We start from the raw sequence: 16,842 nt of genomic DNA, 5'->3' as shown, positions 1-16,842 counted from the left end.
GGAAGCATACAGAGGGTGGAAGCTAAGGCAGATACCCTGGGAAGATTACAGAGAGGTTGTCTGAGCAGGTAGGGATCAGGTCAGGAGGTCCAAATCCCAGATGGAATTAAATCTTGCCAGGGATGTAAAGAGCAATAAGAAAAGCTTCTATAGGTATGTTGGGGATAAAAGGACAACCACGGAGAATGTAGGCCCTCCTCTGAAGGAAATGAGACCTAAACTATGCAGGATACTTAGAAGGCTGAGGTTCTCAATTACTTCTTTGCATTGCCTTTTCTGGCAAGTGCCTCATTTTAAAGGCCACAGTAGGTGAAAGCAGGGACTGGGAAAATGAAGCAGCCCCCACTGTAGGGGAAGAACAGGTTCATGACCATCTAGAGAACCTGAAGGTGCACGAGTTTATGGGACCTGATGGGGTCCATCCATGGGTACTGAAGGAGCTGGCAGATGCAATTGCTAAACCTTTGCCCATCATATTTGATAGGTCATGGCAGCCTGGTGATGTTCCCACTGGTTGGAAAAAAGGGAACATAGCCCTCATTTTTAAAAAGGGAATAAAGGAAAACCCAAGGAACTACAGGCCAGTCAGTCTCACCTCTGTGCCTGGCAAGGTTATGGAGCACATCCTCCTGGAAAGTTTGCTAAAGCACATGGAAAATAAAGAGGTGATTTGTGACAGCCACCATGGCTTCACTAAGGGCAAGTCATGCCTGACCAATTCAGTGGCCTTCTACAACAAGGCTACAGAGATGGTGGCAGAGCAACTGATGTCATCTACCTGGATTTGTGCAAGAACACTGTCCCACACAATATCCTGGTCTCCAAACTGACATGACATGGATTTGATAGATGGACCACTCGGTGGATAAGAGATTGGCTGGATGGCCACACCCAGAGAGTTGTGGTCAATGTCTTAATGTCCAAATGGAGGCAGGTGACAAGTAGTGTCCCTCAGGGGTCAGTACTGGGACCAGTGCTGTTTAACATCCTTGTTGGAGACATGGACAGTGGGATTGAGTGTATCAGCAAGTCTGCTGATGATACCAAGCTGTGTGGTGTGGTTGACACCCTAGAGGGAAGGGATGCCATCCAGAGGGACCTTGACAGGCTGGCAAGGTGGGCCCATGCCAGCCTTATGAAGTTCAACAAGGCCAAGGTCCTGCACCTGGGTCACCACAACTTGAGGCACAAATGCAGGCTAGGGGAAGAATAGCTGGAAAGCAGTCTTGAGAAAAAGGACTTGGGGGTGGTAGTAGATGAGAAGCTCAACATGAGCCAGCAGTGTGTGCTGGAGCCCAGAGACCCAACTGCATCCTGGGCTGCATCAAAAGAAGTGTGGCCAGCAGGGCCAGAGAGGTGATTCTGCCCCTCTACTCTGCTCTGGTGAGACCCCACCTGGAATACTGTGTACAGCTCTGGAGCCCTCAGCACAGGAAAGACATGGAGGAGTTGGAGGGGGTCCAGAGAATGGCCATGAAAATGATCAAAGGTCTTGAGCACATCTGCTGTGAAGGCACGCTGAGAGAATTGGGGCTGTTGAGCCTGGAGAAGGGAAGGCTTCAAGGAGACCCTCTAGCAGCAGATACAGGTTAGACATCAGGAAGAATTTCTTCACCATGAGGATATTAAGGTGCTGGAATAGGTTGCTCAGGTAGGTTGTGGAAGCCCCCTCTCTGGAGGGGTTTAAGGCCAGGTTGGATGAGGCTTTTTGCAGCCTAGTCTAGCGTGAGGTGTCCCTGCTTATAGCAGGAAGGCTGGACCCCAATCTTTAAGGTCCCTTCCAACCTTAACCATTATACATAAACGCTACATTCTGAATGGATGGACAACTAAATAGAAAACTGCCTATATAATGGGGTTCCAAATGTTGTGGTTAATTGACTGTACTCTACCTTGATGCCTTTGACAAGTGGAGATTCTCAAGGGTCTGTCCTGCCTAAGAGATGGATGTTACAGATCATTTTCCATTAGTCTTTCAGAATTGGATTGCTATCCTCATCTTCTATTTCTTTCCCCCTTTATGTTTTCACAATGCTTACCTCTTCAAAGAGATGATCCTGTCTTTTTATTTAAAATAATTTCCTTTTTTTTTTTTTTTTTTTTTACAGAATTTCCTCATTTTAGCTATCAGAAGTAGTCTAATCATAATATAAATTTGTGCATACATAAGACTGTATTTCATCTCAGATATTAAATTTTCGTCTTCGTATCTGTAATTTCATCTCTGTACCTAAGTCTGCTTTCTGCCTTTAGCCATGAAAATATGTACCTTTGCATATCCATCTACCTGGACCTCCAAGCATACTTAAAATTCACAGGAGACCTTTTTATTTTCAGTGTTTTGTTGTTTTGTTTTGTTTTGGTTTTGTTGAGAGGTTTTATTTCCTGGAAAGAGTAGCAGAATGTTTAAATAGACTGGAAATTTGTGTTTGTTTAAATTTAGATGAATTGCTGATTAAATCCTGAAAGGAGACTAATAAAGACCTACATTTTTTCCATGTTACCTCAACTAGGATTGTTGGGTAACTGCAGCAAATTTGCTTTTGGACATCCTCTGTTGCAGTTTGGCATTCATTATACGTTTGGTTTGTGGTAAATGAGCTCATGGTCATTATTCACTGTCTGTGCTACTTAGATGTTCAGGCCCTGTGTTAAAAGGTGTATCTATGATGCTATTTGCCTTATTTGATTTATGACATGCATTTACAGTTTGATCCCTAGATAGGCCTAGAAGTTTAGTAGTCGGGTCCAAGAAGGATGGAGAAAGGATGGTGTTCCATGTTTCTCTCTTGACAATGATCTTGATCACAGGAGCCGTGAGGTCAGAATGAGAAGCTCACCTGAATCATCCAGGAATGCGAGATACTTGGTCTTCAGAAATCATGGTTATTATTACCTGAGGGCTACCAAAACAACTTGCATGTTTTTCCAGTCTGATGTGCAAAATCCAGACAGAAAATAGCACCTGGGAAGCAGTAGCACTCAGATACAATACTAATATTAATAACAAAGGTGTTTTATTATTCTGTCTTCAAGAGATGTAACCAAATTCCTTTGCTGTATGGTTGCCCTCACCAAGTGTAACTTATGATTGGAAGAATTCTTTATCACCTGTGAGTGGCTGCTTTATGGAAATTTATCCTAAATATCATCTTCCATTGGTAGAGGATTCCTGTCAGGGATACTTCTGTAAAAAGGGGCACTTAATGTCTGCATTTCAGTTTCAGCTGAAGAGTGAGCTTGAGCGCTCTATTAGATGTACCGTTTTATAACCTCATATTCTTTGTTAAAGCTTTCCTTGCCCTGCCTCTGGACTAATAGTTTGTGTTAGACAAAACATACATTGTTATGGTAACCATCTATGGAGTTGTGGTGTCAGTACAGGTGGAGTTCTTAGGTCTTTTTGAGGCATCCTCTCACTTCCTAGACTTCTCTGATCCAGTCATATCTCAAAGGGGAGGCTGATTATGAGATGCAAGCCATCCCAGTTGTTAACTCTGTCTTGGATGTTTGCTGGTGGTCACTATTTCAGAGGTGGTTTCCTTTTTATTTAGAAAGTTCTCATGCAAAATAAAAATCTTTATGAGGAGTGGAATAGTTTCTCGGTAGTCAGCTCTTAGTTTCATTGAGTCTATTGTAGCTTCTATGCCATTTCTGCAACTTTACTAGTTACCCTCAATGAAGTTTATCTTGCTAATGATGTGCTTACATTGTAGTCTGCTAGGCAGTCTTTTCATGCTATAATTTCAAACTTTTCTCTCATAAATTCATTCCCTTTTGATATAAATCAGACCCCTGTGTTAGACATTATCTTCTAAAGCTTCTAGGAATTTACTTTCAAAGTATTTACAGCAGTACTGCATCTTATAGAACCTTAAATTCTTCAAGTCAGACCAATTTATGAATCTTATTATAGATAACAAGTGAAACAATAGTTTTCATTTCTTATGAATGCTATTAAGAGCAATAATTGTCAAAACAACCATGTTTGGTGAAAAAGTGGCTTATTTCCAGGCTGCTTGTTGGAAAAATTAAGCTATGGGCATCTGATGAAAGTAAGACAGAGAAACATCTGTTTTGCTGGACATACGACTTGGCAGAACTTCAGGAATGAGTAGAGGAAGCAAGACCTTAGCTAAATTATAACAAATGTTCATTTTGTAATCTGTTGTGAAAGTTACTGCTTATGAATGATCCGCTTCTTTAGCTTATGTCAAATGAAAGAAAGTATGGGTAACATAAGCACAACTATTTTATCAAGCAGCGTAACAGCTATGAGCCCTTTTTGTCTCTGTGGGGAATTATTACTAGGAAGAGCTGACTGCAGAATAGCAAAATCAGTTTAGAATAGTTTGTGAGATACAAGTTTTCCTCCTTCAATTCAGATTGATGTACAAATAGCACTGTTTGTCACAACCTACTCCAATCCACATCTACATGTGTTGCAAATATTTTGTGGTTTTTACATGTTTCCAGGACAATTTGGGTATAGTCTTACTACTGTCTCTGTTTCCAAAACTTATTTAGAAAAAATATATATAAAAATTCTTCCTGGCTCTGGCTATTTACCTGGATGACTTCTGGAATATAAATACGTTTATAAATATGTTTATAAATACATAAAGGTTGAGTGTCAGGAGGAAGGAGCCAGTTTCTTCTCAGATGTCCAATGATAGGAAAAGGGGCAATAGGTGCAAACTGGAGCATAGGAGATTCCAAGTCAACATGAGGAAAAAATTCTTTACTGTGAGAGTGACAGAGCACTGGAACAGGCTGCCCAGAGAGGTTGTGGAGTCTCCTTCTCTGGAGACATTCAAAACCCACCTGGACACATTCCTGTGTGATGTACATTAAGTCATCCTGCTCTGGCAGGGGGATTGGACTAGATGACCTTTCGAGGTCCCTTTCAACCCCCAAGATTTTGTGATTCTGTGACTGTGTATCTCCACAAACCAGCCTTTTTGAACCCTAGTATCTGCAAAACAGGGGTTGTGACTGATTGCACATATTTTTTCACAGTTCCCTTTAACCTGTAAGCACTCTGGACTTCTGAAATAAGCTTGCTGTGGAAGGAAATCAGGACATGAAGGCACATAGATTTAAAATAATATCATAGCTACTCCTGTACAACATATGCAAATAACTTGTATTTATGAATTGACATGTCCTGAGACTCAGTTGGTTCTCACTTACACATCTGAGATGCTTCAATTTTTAGCTAAAGGAGAGCTTGCCATTTATTCTTACTCTTAACAGATACTTAAGTCCTATTTTAATGTATTAGCATATTTTAATTCTAGTTTTTAATTTCATTTTCCATATGTTCAACTGGAAACTTCACAGCTATCTGTACAGAAAGATTGATCACAAATGATACCAGATTGCTTTGTTGGTGGAGTCCTTACTGAAAGTCCTTTGATTTTGTCTAAAACCAAATCCAACCCATTTCCTAGTAAGGGAGCTTTATCTGTGGTTCATAAATTTGTAGGCATTAGTAGAAATCAAGCTTGGTTTGGTAACGAGAAGCCATGAATTACCAAACCAGTGTTTAATTTCTACCTTATGCAGTAAGAATTGCTGCTCAAAGGGAATAAGATTTTTGCTGGTGATCAGGTGAACTAGGGAAGAACAAAGCAGCCCACTTGGCTTCAGTTCTGGTAGGAGTTTCAGTGGTGCAACTGAATAAATGGTCACACAGGATAAAGCCAAATGTTATTCTAGGCCACTGTCTTTTTTCTTTTGGTAAATAATGAATTACAGTAAAACAGTATAAAAAGTACAGCAAGTCTGCAGTGACACTTCTCATACAATTCCTTAGCCTTTTGGGAGGACTACTTGTGTAAAGATTAAAAATATGACCAGTAGCTCTGATTTATCACTCTCTCAACATCAGTCAGCAATCTCTCACTGAATTTTTCTTGTATATAACAGAATATAGGGTTAAGAAAAAGGAAAATGCAGCTCTAGAATTGCTTCAGAGAAGGCTTTTTCATTGGGCAGCATTAATGTTACTATATAAATAGTTACTATAACTTGCCTCACAGTTTTGGCTAAGCACTTGCAGGAAAGGGTAAAATCAGTGTATGTAATTAGTGAAAACACAAGAGGCAATCTCTTTTGCTAACTGCTTTGCCATACAAGAAAAGTCAGAGTAAAATAGGGATACATGGAATATCAGAAGGTCAACAGAAGGATAAAGAATTCTGTAAGCCTAAGGGCAAAATTTACATAAAATTGAATAGTAAAAATCACTGAGGAATACATTTGGTTTGGAAAGTAAAAGGATTTTAACCTCCAGAGAACCTTCCAAAGCTGTGCTGGAGTCAAGCTACTCGATCACATACACTGAAGACACATTTCATGAGCTCAATTTCATGGAAATGCCTTTCATAAACTAAAGGTAGTTTATGAAAGCATTTGTATGACATAACAGCATGTTGCAGTAGAGGACTGAATTTGCTGACCTAGAGGTCCTTGATTCCTTTCTCTTATTTGAAGTGTGTGAAGAGAGATTTTTTAAATATTTTTTTTTATGTATTGACAGCCTATGACACTAATGAATGTGAGATTTTTCCAGGTTTGGAATCCTTTCTGAATAATTTCAATTTTATTTTTTTTCTATGATAATCTAAAAGATAGTTGTAAGCACTTTTTCTCATGCTAGAATAGTCTGAGATTTGGTTTTTTGTTTGGTTGGGTTTTTGTTTACTTTTTTTTCCTTCCTTCAGAGATGGTAGAACACACCAAATGAGTCAAGAATGGAGTTCAGGTCTTTCCATTTTATAGGTGTAAGGTCTAGCAATCATGGTTTTAATTTCTAATAATCATCACTTTCATTTGTGGTCCTTCTAAGTACCAGATACCAATCCTAGGATGGAATTGACTAGAAATTGCACAATCTTAAGAAACTCTGAACTTAAGTGTATTTCCCTGGCAGGAAAGCCAGGCGATGCAAGAAGAAAAATCCCAGAAGGTGTGCCCATTTCAGTCAAAGAGAAACAGTTCTTCCTGATCCTAAACAGACCTGTCAAATCCTTGCCTCCTGAAAGATATTTCCTCCCACTGATAAGAATAGCAAAGCAATTTTTAATAGAACAGCAGCCTCAGATATGGACTGTAGGGACAAGAAAGCGGTTGCTTCCATTCTTCCTGCCCAATAGGATATTAGCATTATTAGCAACAATTATTATTATGAAATTTCATTACGCATCTCATTTAGTGGTCTTTAAAAGAGCATTAATTTAAAGTGTCTGATCGAAAACCTCAGTCTCAGTCCAATCATAATCTGTTATTTCTCCTCTTTTTAAGTGAGATTTGTCTAGTTCTGAAGCCATGAAAACTTGGAAACATGAGGCATTTTTCACTCCAGTGTTTGAAAAACATAAGAGATATTTGTTATTTTACAGTTTTAATAGAATTTTAAATCTTCAGTAATCTCATTATTTTTTATAACTTTGAAATGGAGATGTTCATATTTAATGATATAATGGCATCAATAAGAGTTTAAGCAGTTGTCTAGATTTTTTTCATGACAGTATTGTATTCATATTCACATGACACTGCTGTTAAAACATACTCAGCATACAATGTTTTCATAGAGAATTTTTTAATTCAATAATAAATAGTAGGCTTTTTCTATATCACATGATTTGTTTGTGCTTTCACTAGTACAGAAAATTCTGGAGAAAATTACATTTTTTCATGTCAACTTATTTGCCAAATTGCATTACTGTGGTTTTGTTAAATTCAGGTTTTTTCTGTTTTAAGTAAATCTAGTAAAAGAGCCTATTTGAAGTACATCAACTGCAAAGGTTGATTTTTTCTTATTCTAGATTATTATGTCATGCAATGAAAGACCATATAGTGCGTGTTGCAAATGAAGCAGAATTTATTTTAAACCGACAAAGAGCTGAAGATGTCCACAAGCATGCTGAGTTTGAGGTAAGTCTGAGAGTTGGTGCATTTCTGCTTCTCTGTTTTCACTCACTTGTCACCTAGACTGTAACCCCATACAATAAAGATTTTTTTCTTCCAAGAAAGAAATTTACATTGAAGGCATTTCAAAACTAGTTTTTAAAAGCTTTGGTAAATGTCAAACACAAGGAATGGGTTTAATTTCTCAGCTTCTCACTGAAATTCATGAAAACATTTACAGCTTGAAGAAATCCCTTAATCAAAATGTCTAAACTGATATGGCAGACCCTCAGGTTCTCAAAGAACTTAGTTGTAATTTATTGCAAATAGTAATGTAAATCACATTGGTAATTATTTTTGTTAGATTTTATCAACAATATATGTGAGTTCAGTAAGAAAGAACAACAAATAATACACTGAAGACACTTCACGAAAAATAAGAAATAGAAATGTTTTGTTAAACAGAATTAGTATTTGAAGGTAATTTTTTAGAGCACTTTACATTTTGGAGCACTTGAAAACATTTACTTGCTATAACTTATACACTGAAATATTATATATATATCTTTCTTGCTAGTTAGGAATCATTGACAGTAAGATTGTGGTTTTTTAAGCATTGGAAGAACCAACAGAACAGCTGATGACTCCATACCTCTTTAATCTCTATTATTCTTAGTCCTAAAAGGCATCAACATCCAATTGCTTTTTTCGTCAGTGAGTGTTGCAGTATACAATTTCAATTACCTTGCTTAAAAATGATACAAATATACAAAAGGCTATTATTAAATTGTGGTTCAATTTAACAGGTTTTTTTTATTATTTCTTCAGGATTTTTTTTTCCTATTTAAAAAATATGCAAAAAAATGATGAAGTAAATTTAAAATTTAATTTTTTACATGACTTTGTAAAATATGTTTTTGAATTTTTATGGTGTTTTATACAGCATTTCATCATCACTGTTTTTTATTACTTCCAAACTTGCCTATGCTTCCTTACATTTGTGTATATGTAAGCATATATGCACAAACATACATTCCCATATGTTTCAATACACAGGTGACCTAACACTAGGATTAAGATAGACTGCCTTAGTATTGATGATAATAAATAGTCATATCAATGTATTCATCTGTCAGAAAATGTCAACAAGCACCTGGTGGCTAGAAATAAGATCCAGTAATCTTAGTTTTGATGAGGTTTTTATCTCCTTGGAACAGCTCTCTTAAATGTGCACTTTGATGTACTAGTTCTTGTGCTCCTTGACCTAGTTGAAAAGTGTGAGCCACAGAGATATCTGTTGTCATTTTGAATACACATAACCTTTACTTCATTTTGTCAGAGCAGACAGCAGACACTTGTCATATGGGATTGCAACAACTTTATTACCAAACATATACTGGATATTTTGAACTTAGATAAAATCACATTTACAATTAAGTGTCTGTCAGAGTGAAGTTTCATATTGCCTCAACAATAAATAACATTTGATATTTATCAGAGCATCATGCAGTAACCTAAGATGACAATAGAAGATTGAGTTATCTGCTCTTTGAAGAATACATTGAGGTATAAGATCTGTCAGAACTGCAGACAAAATGAGAATATTCAATTAACTTCCAGCTTCTGTTAGCAAATAGGATTTAGAATATTAACTAAATTCCCTAAAGGAATAGCCCTAAGTCAGTCTTATTGTCTTGTAAGGAAACTAACACATTTTTCATATATGAAGATTTTCATTATATTTGTCACATGAAAAACCTCAGCTACATGTTTTAGATGAGTAAGATAAAATCTGCAAGTCATAAAAGTAAATTATGAAATGTAGCCTGTGTTAAATATGAAACTCAGATGTACTTAAACAAGCTGATGGTTGAAGTTTAAAATAATGTTTTATATATTGTCTTTAATAACGGTAGGTATATAACAACATTTTATTATTCATCCTACTTGAAAGTAGTAGGGACAAGGAGATACCTGGTAGTTTTCTGTTGCATAATTGTAAATCTGTCATTTTGTTTTAATATGCTGTATCAGTATATGTTCTGGGGTTTAGTACATGTTAATCATTGCCCCCAGGCAGAGAAGTGAGTGGCTATTTTATTTTTACCTTTTAAAGTTTTTTACCATTTCACCCATAATTGAATCATTATGGGTGAAATTATTTGGCCCAAGCTGCACCAAGTTACTGTGTCGCCTGCAGAGTGGGGAGGCCATTGGACCAGCATTCAAATCCTGTGACTCCAGTTGCAGTCAGGGCCAGAGAAATGCCTCCCAGAATGAGTGCTTCACAGTTAACTTTCATTTTGTTAACCTTTATAATTGTTCAGGAAGAAAAACGAAAATTTAATTTTACTGTCCAATGAGCTGGTGAAATATTAACCTCATTACCAAGGCAGATCATTGTACTAATTGGTACTTCCCTGTACAAGAAGATAAATTGAAAAATGAATTAACCCCTTATGAGTTAGTGTAATAATTGTTCTTTGCCAGATAGATTACTTGAAATAATGGCCGTAATACAGTGGAAAGATCACTGTTAAAATCTTACTGAATGCTAATGTGATTTGTATTAAAAAGCTAGTGTGCAAATAGACAGAGGATAAACTATAACTTAGTATGAGGAGTTTTGCATACTAGAAAATAGAATTCTATTCAGCACTGTGTTACAGCACTGAGTGTTGGTTAAACATTATAAAATTATGCACAATAATTGTGCATGCAAAAATGTATCTTAGAAGGTGATTTTAAAGTTAGCTGTTTTGAGAATAATTAACCATTGTTATTTATACCTAGAAAATGATGCTCAAAATGGATTTTAATGAGCACAGCTACATTTGCTTTGCCTAGAAATTTGGAAAGAATCTTTATTAGGAAGAGGAATTGAATTTGAACCTCACACAACTTTAAGAAATGGAAAAAATAAATTTTGTCTATTATACATAATGACGGCCTTATTCGAAACTAGAGTTCATGAAGTCTGACAGTTTTAGAAGCAAATTTACAAGAAGGTCAATAACCACAGCATTTATTTTAAGAGGTATCTATCTCTTAAAGGAAACATGATGAAAACATTAGGTCTTTTTCAGTTTAAAATATGAGCAGTTTTTAGACTGTAGAGTTTTTTAGGTGTGATAGTATGTTATGAAAATATTTCATGTTGTGATATGAAATGGAAATATACTCCTTAATTCCACAGTTAAAGTACTTTGTCTTTAGCATCCATAATAATAAAATTATCAAATGGCTTTTTAATTGTAGGGTTTATTGCAATTTTAAAAAATGAATACAGTGTATGTATTTTTTTCCTGTGTATTATGCTATGTATGTTATAACTGTGTTTTTATGTATGTTATAACTGTGTTTTATATGTGAGAACACATGAAACCTTTACAAATAAAGCCTAACTTTTAAAGGCATATCCATGGTCACACATATACACACTGGAAGTTATATCTAAATGTTTTTAATTGCAATTCTGTATGACTATATGTAATAACAGAACCATTTAAATTGAATTGTGTGTCCTATTCCTCTTAAAAATATTTTGAATTCTTGTAATATTTAAAGGGTTTTAGTAAATACTCATTTATGAAGTAGATGTACTTTCCTTCCTAGTCACAGTGTGCTCAGTATGCTGCTGACAGAAGAGAAGAGGAGAAAATGTGTGATCATCTTATCAGTGCTGCTAAGCATCGAGATCATGTTACAGCCAATCAGCTGAAACAGAAGATACTCAACATACTAACAAATAAGCATGGTGCCTGGGGGGCTGTTTCTCACAGGTAAGATGCAAATATAAAATATATGGGGTTTTTAAGTTGTTTCAAAGCTTAAGGAAAGAAGTCACTGTATAACTGAAATATTAATGTATTAGAAGCTAGTATTGCTAAAATATATTTTCTGTTAGTCTTCAGCTGGTTTTTGGGAAGTTGTGTTTGTGAAAGATTCACAGATCAAACTCCTTTATAGACTGCAAACATAGTATTTTACCATATTTTCAATGAATTGTAATGGGCATTTGTTGATTGTAATGCAATTTTACTGCTAGTATATCAGTATGTTTTGAGGCTCCTACTGTATTGGAATCTGGGTGAAATGTTCTCAATGAGTTACTGAGAGATGTAGAGGTCGACAGAGGAAGTCCGAAATAAAGGAGAATCAAAGTGACTTGTCTAGTGTTACAGGGAAAGTCAGTATTAGAATAACCAGCAGAATCAGGTCACTTGAGTAGCTGTCTAATGCTTCCTTCTGTTTATAGATTTTTCTGTGCAAGTAATGAACTGGTAAAATCCACTGTTAAATCTTACCTCTCCTACAACAAAGGGCTAGTCAGCCATATGCAGTCAAACTCTGGATGTAAAACTTACATTGTACTTAAATTTAACATGTGCAAAGCTGAACATAACCAAACGGCAGCTCAATTCTACAGGTACTCCTGTTAAAAAATAATAAAATTAAAAAGCATGATCCAAAATAGAGAATAGTTATTGTGTGCAAGTGATGATATAGTACTTGAAGTTTTAATTAGAGCTATGTTAAATACTGTTTTTAAGAGTTCATTCTATTCAACACAAGAGTGAAGTCAAACGTTTTCATGTATCATGCAAAAAAAACAGAGCTTTGCTCTTCTGAATCACAAAAATAGCCAGTGGCTAAGGTGCTGACCCTCATGTGGAAGATTTGAGCTGCAATTGCTCCTTTCCTTTGTTCATCGCAAGGTCTTGAACCTGGGTCTGCCATTTGAGTGCCCTGTATGCAAAACTAGAGACTACTAAGTCTCTCTCTTTCTCGTTTGTGCATTCTAGCCACAAATATTTAATTATTTATTTCAAGAGGAACAGATCAAACAAGAGAAATCAAGGAAGTTCTGCTTCCAAATGTCTAAATTTTTATAGTTTACCAGTACAGGTTGGGGGCTGACCTGCTGGAGAGCAGTGTAAGTGAAAGGGACCTGGGGGTCCTGGTAGACAGGAGGATGACCATGCTCCATCAATGTGCCCTTGTGGTTAGGAAGGCCAATGGCATCCTGGGGTGCATTAGAAAGGGTGTGGTTAGTCGATCAAGAGAGGTTCTCCTCCCCCTCTATTCTGCATTGGTGAGGCCACATCTGGAGTATTGTGTCCAGTTCTGGGCCCCTCAGTTCAAGAAGGACAGGGAACTGCTTGAAAGAGTCCAGTGTAGAGCTACAAAGATGATTAAGGGAGAGGAACATCTCCCTTATGAGGAAAGGCTGAGGGAGCTGGGTCTCTTTAGCTTGGAGAAAAGGAGACTGAGGGGCAACCTCATCAATGTTTACAAATATGTAAGGGGTGAGTGTCAGGGAGATGGAGTTAGGCTTTTCTCAGTGATGACCAGTGATAGGACAAGGGGTAATGGGTGCAAATTGGAGCATAGGAGGTTCAAGGTGAATATCCGAAAAAAAATTTTACTGTGAGAGTGACAGAGCACTGGAACAGGCTGCCCAGGGAGGTTGTGGAGTCTCCTTCACTGGAGACATTCAAAACCCACCTGGATGCATTCCTATGTGATGTACTCTAGGTGACCCTGCTCTGGCAGGGGGGGTTGGACTAGATGATCTTTCGAGGTCCCTTCCAACCCCTAGGATTCTATGATTCTATGACCCAGCTGTAAAGAATATTTTTCCTTTTCTTTAGGGTTCAACACAGTGAGCTTATAAGCCTCCCCAGCTTTTGTGTCTGCCTGTACGGGTTTTGCAGAAAGTGGCAACCAGCATTTACTGTGTTTAATCTGTAGGTGTCACAAAATTTATTCTTTCTTCATTAAGAAACAAATAGACTGTTAAGAAACATGGAAGCTTAGCACTAGAAAACCACAAGATCTGATTAATGAAATTCTGTAGTATTTGTAAATTATTAGTTTTAAATAAGTTAGCATAAGCTTCTCAAAATGTCTGAAGAAACAAGAACAAAGTTGAACAGTATGAGAGAACAAAATGCCATATAAAACTTTCAGTTGTAAGATAGATTGTAGTTACATAAAGGTAGTTGAATTAAAATTAACATAAAACCCTATGTGACTTGCATTTAAATTACCTTCTTAATTAGCTATTAATTTATGAAGGAGAAATTAAATACATGCAAGTGCTCTACCTCTTGAATAAATGCCTACAAACACAGTAACATTGTCCAACTTATCCCTGTCCATATGTTAATCAGTCAGTAGAGTCTGAGTTGGTCTGAGAACCTGTTTACTGTTTCATTTCCTTCTGCCTATAAATGGTAAATAACAGTTGTGAAAAAACCTGCATTTAGTATTGCTTATAAGTCTTAACTTCTTTCCCCCTTCACAAATATTTTCCCTTCATCTCTTAAGTGAAAACCAAAAATCTTTTGCTTGATTTCTTACAGGTGTGAGTATTAACTCATCTACAAGAAAAAGGAAATTATTTAATAATCTTATTTTCTCCTGCACATTTCAGACAAAGAATAATAGATCTCAACAGATATTAGTTTGTTATAAATCCTTTTTGTGTCCTTAAACCAAACTTCTTTGTTTCTTATTTTGCAGTTTGTCACTTCCAGGTATCTTCATAATAGTTTACACTGAACATACTGGCTTATCCTTTTTTAATTACAGCATTATACCAAAATTAGAATTCTGCAGGTTTTTTCCTATTTATGTAAGAAATTGATCAGTTGGTTATTTCTTTGATGGATTTCCACTTACTCAGAGTGAATATGCAACATCCTATTTCCTTGAACTCAGGAAGAATCAGAGTGTTTCATAGCTTAGTGTTCAAAGCTTCTTCAAGCCAGCACTTACCGTTAGCTTTTTTCAGGGTTATAGTCTTCATGTCACAACATATGCTTCTTTCTGTCTTCTCTCAGCTTCATATGGTGCTTCTCTTCCTCCCCATCTGCTTCTCTCCCCATACACATCTTTCTAAAAAAAAAAAAAAAAAAGTAGTTTGGTGAAACCTGTCTGTACACACAGTTCAAATTCCTTATCAGCCATATGCATGCCTGTGTTTTGGGCCACAATATATTATCATGTTTGTTTGGAGTGTTCTCTTGTTTCAACTTCTTGGTTTAATCAGATATCTCAACCTTTCAAACATTTTTATTCAAGACTACTGAATAAATAGAGCTTTACCGTACTGTTTCGACACATTTAAGGCAATCTGGGGCAATACAGAGTTCTGAGTTCCAGTTTGTGTTCTGAATCTAAATATTAAATACTTGTCATAGATATTTTCACATGATCAGTTTTGATATACGCAGGAGGATTACTACAATGAGAAAAAATACATTTAAAAATGAGACTTGGTTTTCTTGCTTTCCGTGATTTGATTGAAGGAGGTTCCACCTACATTAAAGCAGCTTTACCAAATAGCAAGTATACAAGGGCTTTTTCTGTTCAAATCCATCTTTGGTTAAACTAGACACCCATAACAAATTAATCATTCATGGTGGAGGGCAGAGCTGTCAAACTCATTCTGTGGTGAAGACCAAATTCGTCTGGGGAGACAGGCTGGAAATAAAAAGTTTCTCACCAGACAACTAGTTCTGCCTCTCACTGCAGCATGTGCTTCTGCAGAGATTGGGTTCTTCTGGGGGCCACAGGGGGAGTGGAAAGAGGAGAGCTCCTTTTCCAAGCCTGTGGGTCTTGGCAGTTAAATAAGTTGATTCTAGGAGGACACTGCTTCTAAACCAAATGTTTCCAGTTTACAGCAAGGGAGACCAGAACGCAGGAATTTAGTAAGAAGGAGTTTCCCTTGCAGCCAGCCCTTGGCATGCTCTGCCTCCATCGCTATGTTGGCTGCTCATTTCGGAAGTTCAGAAAGACACAGAACCTATCCTGTCCCCCACTGCAAATCAGCTTCATCTGGTTTAGCTATTGAAACATTTCTGGCTCATTTTTACTGCTAAACATGCATTACAAAGGGAGCTTTAGAACAGTGGAAAAGATGTAGGACCAAATCCTGTCTACTTGATCAAGCAGTGTGTTTGACATGCCTGTTGTCAGAAGGCTGGTTAAGGTTCTGCGTTTTTCCACATATTCCGCAAGAACTATCAATTTTCTGTGTTTCTGGAATTGATGGAATTTACTTTTCTTTGCAGAGTAGCTCCTTCCAGATTGATCTGATGGAACCTTTTCAGCACATTTTTCAGCTCATTCATTAGCTGTCCTGATTAGAAGTTCCAAATACTTAGTTCTGAAATTGTTTCGTCACAACAAAACTTTAAGAAGATGCTTTTCTGTCTTTTGTTGTTTTTACTTAACTGCACTACTTAAGAAGAGCAAATATGTCAGCATTATTCACATTTCAGGTCCCATATTATCCATCCTTCTGTAGCAGGACTCTGTGACAGTTTTAAACATAAACATGAGTGAGACTATTTTTCTAATCTGATCACTCTTTTGTAGTCTTTTGGTCTTTGAATCCCCTTATCTTCCTTTCTATGTCTTCAACTTTGTCCTGCTCCAGCTGCTCTGTACCTATGACATTATATCCCCTACCCATTATATACCCTCTTCTATCCTCCCTCCCTGGTTGCTTTACTGTTGTAGTGGAAGACAGAGACTATCTGAAGGAGCTCCTGCTAGCAGTGCCAATGCATTTGATGAGCAGGATCGAAAAAGGGGAATATAAGAATTCTGTATCATTTTCTAATAATAGGAAGTTAGATATAGGATGCTATTTGCAGCATAGAGATACCTGCCAAGAGAGGAACATTGTATAACCTGAGGTGGGAGGTACAAGTGCACAGTTTGCTGGTGTGAGATGTATTCAGTTCTGTGTCTGTGTAAGGTTACTCAGTTGTTTTAAACTGTGGTACAGTTCATTATGGATTTTTTTCCCCACAGCTGGAAGAAACCTCTGAAGAAAATAGTTTATTTGAAAAGAGGTAGTCTTTTCCAATGTTGGGAAATGCATGGTAGCGAGGAGAGATTTGTTCAGCTCTA

General features: G+C 36.9%; 1 protein-coding gene across 1 annotated transcript in view; it reads left to right on the top strand.

The window, feature by feature from the left end:
- NBEA (neurobeachin) overlaps window positions 1-16,842 on the top strand; it is a 516,495-nt gene that overhangs the window by 261,874 nt on the left and 237,779 nt on the right. Inside the window, exons 39-40 of the mRNA XM_009998372.1 lie at window positions 7,833-7,941; window positions 11,530-11,696. Coding sequence (XP_009996674.1) covers window positions 7,833-7,941; window positions 11,530-11,696 — 276 coding nt within the window. The remainder of the gene's footprint in view (window positions 1-7,832; window positions 7,942-11,529; window positions 11,697-16,842) is intronic.

This window comes from Chaetura pelagica, unplaced genomic scaffold (genome assembly GCF_000747805.2).
Source record: "Chaetura pelagica isolate M959 unplaced genomic scaffold, ChaPel_1.0 scaffold105, whole genome shotgun sequence".
NCBI classification, from domain to species: domain Eukaryota; kingdom Metazoa; phylum Chordata; class Aves; order Apodiformes; family Apodidae; genus Chaetura; species Chaetura pelagica.
Note: the sequence above shows the minus strand (reverse complement) of the source record. Positions and strands in the feature narration are given on the sequence as shown.